The 12,273-nt window shown below is 43.4% G+C and overlaps 1 protein-coding gene across 4 annotated transcripts in view; it reads right to left on the reverse strand.

The window, feature by feature from the left end:
- Positions 1-9,071: 9,071 nt before the first annotated feature.
- The window catches only part of prkacbb (protein kinase, cAMP-dependent, catalytic, beta b), a 30,208-nt gene continuing 27,006 nt past the window's right edge, over positions 9,072-12,273 (reverse strand). For 2 of the 4 annotated variants that reach the window (XM_079819566.1, XM_079819567.1), the window contains exon 10: positions 9,072-10,778. In XM_079819566.1, coding sequence (XP_079675692.1) covers positions 10,653-10,778 — 126 coding nt within the window. In that variant the 3' untranslated portion in view covers positions 9,072-10,652. The remainder of the gene's footprint in view (positions 10,779-12,273) is intronic. The other 2 variants (XR_013816721.1, XR_013816722.1) reach the window with 2 other exon arrangements.

Here is a 12,273-nt window from a genome sequence, read left to right on the forward strand (position 1 = left end):
CCGACATTAGTTCTGGACTATGTGGTTGTCAAGCTAGCTGTCAGGATTCTTACTGTTACAACGTGTTGTTATGGTAGTTTTAGAGTGGAAAAAGTAAGTGGTTCACTTTACCCCCTTGATTTCTCTGGTCTGTCTCAGTTTACCCCTAAGCCGTGGTAAAGTGAGACACAAGACAACTTTTTTTTAAACAATCATATTTTCACTGACTTTCATCCTGAATACATTCTGATAATTTCCATTGCTAGGAAACATCCTGAATTAATGGGAAATGTGTCAATTTTACTGATATATCATTTTAGCTCGCTTAGAGGGGAGCAAATGTAAAAAATGTCTCACTTTACCCCACTCTCCCCAACACCTTGAATTATTGTTGGTCAATGATACACATACCCTTTGAAGATGAGCTGGAAAGTTGAAAATGTTTGGCACAACACCATCTTTAAGCTAGACATTCTGCCCCGTTCTATCAAAGTCCTCACTCCTGAAGTGCTCACTCCAGAGCAGTGTCCTGTCAGAGGCAACAAAACAAAACGCTAGTTACGTATGTAACTGTGGTTCTGTGAATTCCGGATGACCGCCAGAGGCGGTGCTAAGCACTAGTGGATAATCGCTGCGCCAGCTCGATAGGTCGAGAAAATTATAACAACAAAGTCACGTCATGACGCAGACCGAGATGCGAGGATATAATCCCCAGCAGCTCGGTGCCCAGCCTCGAAATGCTTTCTCGCGCATTCCGAATGACAAGGAACTCTGCCGGTCATCCGGAATTCACAGAACCACAGTTACATACGTAACTAGCGTTCTGTTTCATTCCTCCTGACCGCCAGAGGCGGTGCTAAGCACTAGTGGATGACACATATCAACACAGTCATGAGGAATGCCACCCACCTGCAACATCAGGGTTGCTCCAGAAGGACTGCAGAGCTCACATCATGGGAAGCAGCAACATTAACCTTGTAGAACCTTGCGAAGGTACATGGAGAAGACCAGGTAGCAGCCTCGCATACATCTGCCAAGGAAACTCCCCGAAAAGCAGCCCAAGACGACGAGACTGCCCTAGTGGAGTGACAAGTAACACCTGCTGGTAAGGGCTGATGAGATTTGCCATACGCCGACTTTATCGTTTCAACAATCCAGCGTGATAGTCTCTGTTTGGACAAAGGCGCACCCTTGCGTACTTCACCGTAACAGACAAACAACTGATCCGTCTGTCTGAAAGAAGCGGTAGAATTAACATAGCACTTTAAAGCTCGTACAGGACACAGAAGATGAGACCTTCCCCCATCTGTTCCTGAGTGAGTGGAAGGCGGTTGAAAAGCAGCCAGATGAATAGACTGATTCACAAATTGTGGTAACAAAACTTTAGGGAGAAAAGCTGGATTGAGTCGAAGAATGGCCCCGGAATCCTCTGGCAACCAGCGTAAGCACAGTTCACTCACTGATAGAGCATGAAGCTCACCAACACGTTTAGTGGAAGCAACGGCCAACAAAAATGACATTTTTAATGACAACCACTTAATATCCGCAACAGCCAGTGGTTCAAACGGTGGTGAACAAAGGGACTCTAGAACAAGCGGTAAGTCCCAGACCGGAAAGGGAGTAGAACGAACAGGTTTTAAACGCCTCGCTCCCTTCAGAAAACTGCAAACAAGGTTATGAGACCCCAATGAAGCACCATCAACTGGGTTGTGATAAACAGATATGGCAGCAACATAAACTTTTAAAGTGGAGGCCGCCTTGTTGTCATCTAACAGATGCTGCAAGAAACTCAAAATTTTTGGCACAGTACAGTGAACTGGGTCAATTCCTTGATCCCCACACCAAGAAGAAAAGATCCTCCAACGAGCAGCATAAATCTGTCGTGTTGAAGGAGCCCTAGCGTTGCTGATGGTGTTCACTACTGCTGGTTCACAAGCCATTAACTGTGAACTAGGCCTAATGGCCAGACCCAGAGCTGAAGGCAAAACGGGTCTGGGTGCCAAACACGGCCGTGCATCTAAGAAAGGAGGTCCCTTCTGATGGGAAGCTGCCACGGCTCGCCCTGTAGTAGACTCAGAAGGAGGGGAAACCATGGCCTGGCTGGCCATCGAGGTGCCACTAACAGCACCCTGTGCTTGCATAGGTATATTCGGTGCAGTGTTTCCCACAGAAGTGGAAAAGGGGGAAACGCATACAAAAGGCAGCTCGGCCACTCGTGGGCTAATGCATCCTGACCCAATGGGCTGGACTTCTCGGCTCTCGTGAACCACCAGCGGCAATGAGTGGTCAGTTCTGATGCAAACAGGTCGACCTCCGCCTTGCCAAACCGCTGCCAAATCAACTGCACCACGTCCGGATGAAGTCTCCATTCCCCCGGGAGCAGTAGATCCCTGGACAGAGCATCCGCCACTTGATTGTCTGATCCTGGGAGATGAACTGCCCTTAACGAAGCTAGCCGGCCCTGAGACCATGTAAGGATCTTGCGAGTTAGCTGTAGAGACGCAAGTGACCTGGTGCCGCCCTGATGGTTCAAGTGAAAAACCGTTGACGTGTTGTCGGAATGGACAAGCACGTGACGACCCACCAGATTTGGTAAGAAGTGTAGTAGAGCTAAGTACACTGCCTTCAGTTCCAAGATGTTGATATGTTCTAAGGCTTCCCTTGTTGACCAGTGACCACTGATTCCCCTCTGACTCCAAGTTGCCCCCCATCCTGTTAGAGAAGCATCGGTCGTGATCACTTCTCGACGGGAGGGCACCACCCCTAGAGGCACTCCGGCTCTCAGAAACGTCACTCGTTTCCAGGGTCTCAGTGCACGGGTACAAGCAAGAGAAACGGAAATCATGCGATGACAGTGTCTTGCTGAGTCCAACCCCGAGCTGTTGCTCCACCTCTGAAGGGGCCTGAGGTGAAGCAAGCCCAAGGGAATCACGGATGTGGCGGCAGCTAACATCCCCATTAGTTGCAGAAGGACACCATAAGAAACTTTTGTTCCCAGACGGAAACGAGTCAGTAGCTGACAAATCCTGTCCGTCCGAGCTTGGGACAATGTGGCAGACATTGTGATGGAGTTGAGTGTTATACCTATGAAGGTTAGGGTTTGCTCTGGGACCAGATGACTCTTTGTGTCGTTCACAGTTAGACCCAGCCTCTGAATATGCTCCAGCACAACCTTGGTGTTGCGAATAGCATGTTGTTTTGTTGGGGCACAAAGCAGCCAATTGTCTAAATAGGGCAGAATCCTCATGCCCTTGGACCAAAGGGGAGACAGGGCTGCACTCATGCATCTTGTGAAAATGCGAGGAGCAAGAGATAGACCGAATGGTAGGACTCTGAATTGATAGGCTTGATCCTGAAAACTGAATCTTAGGAACTTCCTGTGGTGGGGCGCAATGGGAACATGGAAGTAAGCATCCCTCAAATCCACGCTCACAAACCAGTCTCCTTTCGTCACAGATCGAAGAACATCGACCGTGCGTAACATTCGGAAAGGAAGAGACTTTAAAAACACATTTAGGCGTCTCAGATCCAGAACTGGCCGAAAACTGCAGTCCTTTTTTGGAACAAGGAAGTACATGGAGTAAAACCCGTGCCTCTGACTGAGGGGAGGAACTTTTTCTATGGCTCCTTTCAGCAACAGTGAATTAATTTCTAAGGAAAGGGCCTTTGAATTGTTTGTATCTTTGACAACTGTCCGAAGGATTCCTGAAAACTTGGGAGGCCGGCGACGGAACTGCAGAGTGTATCCCCTGTTCAAGGTTGCCAGAACCCAGGGGTCGGACACTGAATTTTCCCAGTAATCTAGGTGTTGCACTGTAAAACGACCGACTGCCGGCCCCATAGCTTCAGGGTTTTTGGCCTCTGGCTTTAGGACCTGTGGGGGGGGCGCTGACGTGGCCCCCCCTGACGGTGACGGTGAAAAGGGCGGGGTCCCTGAGCCTGTTCAGTCTCTCTATGACGCTGTGGTGCTTGAAACTGATGAACATTGTGTTGACGCACTCGTTGCTCTGAGCCGTGGTAGCGTGGGTGAGCCGGAGCCAATGGCATCCTAAACGGTGGTGCCCGTGGTACTCGAGTTAGTTGTCGTGTTGCATCTGAAAACTTCATTCTCTTCTCCAATACCTCAGAAACATTGGGGCCAAAAAGGTGTCCCGGTACAATTGGCAGTTCTCTCAGCGTCTTTTTACAATCTTCATATAACCTTGCCTGGGCAAGCCATACCTGGCGCCTGGCTGTTAGAACGGTCGATGAAAGTGTACCAAGTTCCCGCGTCACATGACCCATAGTCAGCAGAGCCGTCTGTAAGAACCGAGGAATGGAAGTATCCACGCTCGCGGACTCCAACGTATTATTACAGGCAAGAAGCAGCTGGCAGATAGTATTCTCAGCCCTCGTTATATATGCTACAGACTCATATGCCTTCTTTAGGAAAGAGTCAGTACGTCCACACTGCGCGCTTGGGCAGCGTACATTGCCTCTTAAAGCCTCATCCGGTGATACCACCAGTGCTGCTACTGGCTGTTCAATTTCAGGTGCCCGTCCTACACCAATGGAGTCAGCTTCAGCCATTGAGGCCAGTGTGCGGGCTGTCTTTGATCTTCTTCTAGGTACGTTAGGACTTGTAAGTGCACTGGAGAATTCTGTCACAAAATCCTTGCATGGTGGCATTGCAAACACATTACTACCAGCAGCTTGTTTGAAAAACACATTGGCTTGAACGGGCTGCACAGGTGATTCGTCAAGACCCAAACGAGCCACAGCCATCTGCAGAATAGATAAAATATCATCTGGAGAAGATGGGCCTGCGCCCGATGAATGTACAGACCCACCACTCGAACCACCTGTAGCTGACAGGTTGGAAAAAACATCATGTGGGAGGGTGGGTTGCGTGGCGGGTTCCGCCAACTCTGCATCGAGAAAATGTGAATTAGACGCACTCATGGAGAGAGCGTCCAAATCCATATCCATATCGTTTGAGGGTTGGAAATCACTCTCATCCACTGGTGTGTTCACAGTATGGGTGGTTAGCGTTGGGGGTTGAAGAGACTGAAGAAGACGTTTCATCTCCATCATTTCTGAAGAGAGAGTAGCCACAGTCTTCGATAACAGATGTTCTGAAGTTTCCGTCTGTCGTGAAGATTTCTTCTTACTCGGTGGAGCGCCAGCAGCTGCCGAAGCACGGCGCTTTTGAGCGCGTCGCGGCTGTTGTGCAAGACTAACAGGTGAGTTAGTGTCTAACTCAGCCAAGCGAAGCTGTCTTTCTGACAGTGGTAGCATACTACAATGCAAACACATGTCCGTCGTCGGGAAGCATCGAATTCGGACACAATCTGCAGCTTGAAACGGGGATGAGAGGGCTATGATCCATGACTCCGTCAATAACGCGTCCTCGGTAGCACCGTAGGCACTCAGAACTGTAATAACACCCACTCCGGAGGTCAGACGTCCCTCAAATCTTCGGATAGAACCGGAAGATTATAACGTCCAAGATAGTAAAATATAAAATAATAATATATAGGTTTGCGGTGAAAACGCTACCCAAGCGCGGTCAAAACCAGCCACCGGTAGTACCGTGAAGCACAGGGTATCGCCGACACAACAATAAAATATAATAGTATGCACTCACGTAGAAATGGAATCCGAGATATCCGTCCCGAAGATAGCGTTGAGCGTGCTGTCACAGTTTAGGAGGGCGAATCCTCGCAACTCAGGTAAACTGTACAGGACAGCTAGGGTGACCACCCGTCCCGCTTTGCGTTGTACCGCACAGCATTTTCACCCCTTGTCCCGCACGCCGCATATTGAGAAAATGTCCCGCATTTTCATCAGTCTGTTGGTTTTTAATTTATTATCATATAACGCATGCGTTCTTTTGCCTTTTTAAGAAAGCGTTTCATTTATTCTTTTTGCAGCATCGTTTTTCACCAAGACATATTTAACAGCGCTTCGTCAAACGTAACATCCCGCCTTTCACAAATACAACAACAGCCGTTTTTAAAATCCTATCCAATGGTTGAAAAGAAAGGAGTAAACACGGTCGCTATAGGTTGTGACGGCTGTCAATCAAAATGTGGAGCGGATTCGTTCCATGTACAAATGGATAATTTGGTAAATTGGTTATATTCTTAATATATAATATAATATATAAGACTGTCAATGAACTAATTTCATGTTGCTTTATAATTTATTTGTTCATTATTGGACTTGGTCAGATCTGCTGCCTGCTGCCTTTGGGCTCAGTGATGTTGAATTTAAATGACATGTACAATGTTACATTGTGATGTAATGGTGTTTTCTGGAAAGGACTAAAGAACAAAGTATTTTTATCATCTGAAAGGCAGAATACATATGTTTTTATTAAGTTAGATAGATATTGTGTAACAGTTTCAGGTTATGTTTTAGTGTCGGTAACATGTCCCACATTGTCCCACACAAACTAAGTAATTGTCCCACATTTGGTTTGTTTGATGGTGGTCACCCTAAGGACAGCGCGAAACAATGACCTATCATAAGTGAGAAAGCGAAAGAGGCTGGGCACTAGAGGTGGGCAGATCGATACTAATATCGATAATATCGATACCAACGTTGGTATCGGTATTGATCGATACCAACGTGAAAATATCGATACTTAAGTTTCAGTTTCTCTCGTTTTGCGACCTGGCTGTGTTTGTCAAAATGCTGCTGCTGTCGCAGAGCAGAGCAAGCTCTCAAGAGTGCTGCTCGTGCTCGACGCTGCTCTCCTCCCCCTCTCCTGTGTTGTACCGTCACGTGACTCACCACTAGCGCTACCACCAGCAGTCAGGCGCGCGCGCCGCTCAGCCGCGCATTTCAGCAGTCAGTCAGAGGCGGAGAATGGCAGCAGAGAGAAAGAGGAGCGTTGTATGTAAAACTTTGTGACTTTGTTTATTTAAGAAAAAAATCCTGAAAAGAAGTGCACTAAAGAGGAGAAACATTTTTTGTTAACATGCTACTTGAAAAGAGATTTTGTTTTTACATTTTTTATATTTGTGAAGTAATCATTTTGTAACTTTGTTTATTTAAATAAAACAGAAGTAACCAAAAGTTGTTTCTGAACAAAAGCTTTTGTAGTACTGATTAATAACCCAAAATGCAAATCACAAAAACAAATTAAAAGTCATGAAAATTCATTTAGATTTAGGTTGAAGACGCATCCACCTTAATTATTAAAAAGTATCGATATTGGTATCGGTATCGGCGATACTGGCCCTGTATTTACTTGGTATCGGATCGATACCAAATCTAGCGGTATCGCACACCTCTACTGGGCACCGAGCTGCTGGGGCTTATATCCTCGCGTCTCGGTCTGCGTCATGACGTGACTTTGTTGTTATAATTTTCTAGACCTATCGAGCTGGCGCAGCGATTATCCACTAGTGCTTAGCACCGCCTCTGGCGGTCAGGAGGAATGAAACAGAACCGTCCCTTCTTAGGGCAAGTTCCCACTGCCTCCTCATTTTAAGCTTTGGGAAACCTTAAAAACGTGAGAAATGTACCCAGATATGTAAATTGTCAACATTTCCAACCCTTTTTTCCTTCTTTCAACATTAAGGGTATAAGGACAAAAATACACACCTAAATTATCATGTTTGGTGTAATTGTATGTATGAATGTGTGCATGTATGTACTTTAGAATAAGACAACCACACTAAACTAGTTACAAAAAGGTGTCCAAAAGAAACATTATGCGATTGTGTAAACAAACTTCTAAAAAGCTTTGGGTCAACAACAATCTTGTAATACTATTATGTCATAGCCCCGCGGTTCCTGTGTAACAGGACCTGTATTGTACATACATCCACCAAGTAATAACGATTATCCCAAATATAATCATAATATTGTCATCTTACAGGTGAAAGGTGATCCCACGGGCTCTTGTTTTGAGACTACGGCGATTGGAGCATCCGTAGGCTGCACAAAAGTCTGGCATCTTCTTCTATAAAGCCAGCAATTTCCTATATCATAATGTAAGATGTTTTTAACAAACCAAACCGATTGGAAATCATGTGTAACTTAAATTATATTGAAAAGAAAGAGCAATTCTGCCTCTCCTACTGATGTAAAATTGCTGGGTAGCAGCTAAACTGTAACTAGGTCTCACTCAAAGCTTCCAAGCAGTGGACCCGACTGTATGGAGAAAGACTGCCCCTTAACATGGATTCTAAAATCACTTTCACAGACCTACCTGGACTGTGTTTCCTGCTGGTGGAATGATCTCAACCCATATCAAATATGATAAAAAACGAAGCACAGTTCACTTTTCTGACCATTATTTCATGTCAGGCTTTACAGGGTTAATAAATAAAAAAAACATCATAATTACCAGCAGCAATTAAAATGTATGTAGAATTATGTTTGACCAGTAAATGGTTTGAAGCAAAGTTAACTTTCTGTCATATGAACTGAAGTTTATTAGCCTAAATATAGCTTACTCCTAGTTATCTGTTCCAATAAACTAGTCTGGAGTTAGTTCAGTCATCTGAGTTTGTGCATCCAGAAAGACATTAGTCCATATCACCACCTCTGGACTGTTGAGGAATCACTTCCCGCCGTCTCTCGTGCAGCTGATTCAGTGATGTACAACTAGACTGAACAAGGATTATATTGTTTGATTCATACTAAATACAGGATGACGGTTCACGAGCATCAAGCAAGCATGTTTGATCTTCTGTTTATCAAATTTGATGTGCTTTAAATATACTGTATGCATTGATCAGTGTTTATATGTGAATAAAATCCATCTTTTCAGAAGACTTTTAAACCAATTGATTCAAATGTTGTGCTTTTGGGTCAATGGAGGGACATAAATCTCCAGCTTCACTTGCATGAGCACTAACAGGCTTTAGGCCAGTCTTGGCTATTGTGCAATTGTGTCAATGTTGCTACTTTCTTTTACTAATATATATGCCAACATATTAAAATGTTTTAATTTAGCCTGAGACGGAACAATGCCATTTACTAACAATAGCCTGATTAACTGAATGTTTAAAATCTTACAATTTGAAATGGTGATTTTTAAAGGCATTTAGTGTGACGCAAAAACATGAACATTTGTACACATTCAAGAGAACAACCAATCTTAAAAATAAAATTTATTAGCATCTCTCTAATATGTGTATAAATAAAAACATTTATAAGAAATAATGCATATACGCAGTATGAGCTGAACAATAACTGGATTATATGTGATACAAAGGAGAAGAGGCTCACTAACCTCATTTTTTTTTTCTCTTTCTTTGTAACATATTCAGTTTCTTAGTATATGTCTGTGAGAATGTACCTCAAAATTCAAACTTTTCAAACAATATGCATACCTAGAAGTTTCAACACTACATTCGGTCATAAAGAAAAGAAGAAAAAAAAACGACAGAAGTTCAACAGCAACAAATGGAAGAAAGAACATGGAGTTTTGGCAGTTTTACAATTTTCAGTCAAGAAAGAACTTTGCAAAACAGCTTCAACATTACCAAACTAAAAACGGTGACAAAAAACGTGAACATAATGTGTAACTGATAAGTGCCTCACTGAGATGATTCAATTCAGCGATGGGCAGCTTCGGTCCTGCAGAATTCAGATCCAAACCTGATCAAACACACCTGAACCAGCCGATCGATGTCTTCAGGATTACTAGAAAGCTACAGGAAGGCGATTTTTCATCAGGGCTGGAGCTGAACTCTTCAGGACCGAAGCTGCTCATCCCTCATCTAAATTCATCCTACAGCCGCTGGACCGATGCATTTGCTGTTTTTCTTTTAAATATCAGATAATAAACAGCGCTGTTAAAATGATCAAAGTGAACCGGTTCTACCTTACATTTTAGAATAAAACCTTTGCATAATGAAGTGGTAAAATAAGATATATTTCATATTGCTAACAACATCTGTCAGTATATGCATGAGACTGGACCTTCACTGTAACGCCGTGATAAAGATCACTGTAACATTTGTAACGCAATCATTCTGTGGGCTCTGTAATATTGAGATTTCCTCCTCTGCCATTCACAACATGATGGTTTTGGTCATGCTTTCAACACACAAGGTGGTTCAAATAAAAGAAAAACCACTCTGAATTCAACAGATATGCACAAGTAACAAAAAAAAAAAAAAAAGAAGTTGTCAGTTGTTTTGGTCTAAGGTAAAAAATAAAATAAAAACGACGTGTAACAACGAAAATGCCAATAGGTACAGACAACGCCTTCCTTTCCAATCACAACACTGAGACGCTGCCGTGAACGAAACAAAATAAAATAAAAGGGTAACAATGCTGAATTGGCCTTTGTGTTTGTTAGCTTTTTTCTCCGCCACGTCCGTATTTTAAAGCATCTTTCAAATGGGGAACACAATGTCAAACAACCGAGGTTGTTTAACAAAGGAGTGGGAAACGAGTGACTTACAAGAGTGAGAGATGTGCCAGTGTATGATGGTTACGAGCATGAAAACCCTGGTGACCTGTGACCTCTCTAAAGCCAGATGGATGGATGGAATGAAGGAAGGAAGGGTGATGTGCTCTCTGCTCATCCCATGTCTTTAGAGTGCAAAGATACCCTTATTTGACGTGTCGTGTGATGCGCACACACACAAACACACATATATACACATATATAGAGAAGTACATATATGTATATATGCATTTGTCTAGCTTTGATGTGTCCATAACTAAAACTCTGAGAACTCCTTTGCACATTTTTCTGTGAGAGATACACGAATGTCTTCCTCTTCATAGTCGTCGAAGTTGCTGGTGTCTCCAGGACCTCTGCACTTTGGTATGAACGGCGCCTCCACCTGGTGGTGATTGGAGAAACTGATGAAATCAGAAGTCTAGTGTAATTCCTCTGCACTTCTTCTAACAAAATAGCAACACATTTTAGTTCTCTAACTATACACTATCAGTCAACAGTTTGGAATAATTAAGATTCTTTAATGTTTTTTTTAAGGAAGTCTCTTCTGCTCACCAAGGCTGACAAAATACAGTAAAAACAGTAATATTGTGAAATATTATTACTATTTAAAATAACTGAATATATGTTAATGTAATTTACTCCTGTGATGAAAGAATTTTTAGCATCATTACTCCAGTCTTCAGTGTCTAATATGATTAGCTGCAGTTTAATTTTTGAAAGAAATGTATACTTTTATTCAATAATTATGCATTTAATGGATCAAAAGTGACAAAGTAACAAAATATTTGGTAACACTCTACAATAAGGTTCATTAGTTAACATTAACTAATAATGAACTGCACTTTTAAAGCATTTATTTATCTATCTTTGTTAATGTTAATTTCAACATTTACTAATGCATTATTAAAATCTTGCTAACATTAGTTAATCCACTGTGAACTAACAAGAACAAACCTTGAACAGCTGTATTTATATGAACTAACATTAAAGGGTAACTAAACCCCTGCTCAGAGCTTAACTCCACCCACTGGCAATTTTCAAAAAATGCTGGAAAAGTGGGCAGAGCCCGGCGGACACAGAGGGGAGGAACTGAGGGCGGGGCTGAGCGGAGGGCGTGCACCTGAGACCCGCTGTGACGGATTGATTGACAGCTGTCTGACTCGCGAGTCGCAAAGATGGAGAATGACTGGAGTGACGCCAGCTTTGCAACAGAGCGGTCATTTCTCCTACCTTCACCTGAAGTGGAGGAGGGTGGATTGTCTGGAGACACAAACCCGGAGCCTTATCAATGCGAGCTGCAGCTCAAACTGCTTTAACTCCCGATGCCGACGATGCTAGTGAAGCAGCCGCGCAAGAGAACTGACCTAATCTATCTGCGTCCGCGGCAACCACTTGTGTGTCAGGGTTTGAAAGCGCGTCTCATGTATGAAAATTATCTGTACACATGACGGGCGGCAATAATATTGCAAGAAAAGCCTGACGTGTACTGACAACTGCATTATTTAAAGCAAGTGTTAAAGCAAGTGTCAAGTCAGTTTCATTCATAATGTTTACTTCATGTAGCATGACAGTTCATACTGGAGTGAAGCCGTTCTCATCGTGTGATTGGGGGAAACATTTCTGAGGGCGTGGTGAGCTCGTGCCAGGGGCGCGGATAGTGAGCCGTTGGAGGTACCATCCTACGTCACGATGTACCACAACGTCCAATAGGAAAATTCAACTGCAGTAGCCACCGTTCAACCTTAAGAGGGCAGCACTTTGGCGGTTTTACACCATATTTTATAGAATTAAAACATTTTATACTCAAATGTCAAAACATTTACTCGAATCAATGAACAGCATTAATAAAGCCCCAGTATTACAGATCATTAACTAAA

This window comes from Gobio gobio (assembly GCF_949357685.1).
Source record: "Gobio gobio genome assembly, chromosome: 6".
In the NCBI taxonomy this organism is placed as follows: Eukaryota; Metazoa; Chordata; class Actinopteri; order Cypriniformes; family Gobionidae; genus Gobio; species Gobio gobio.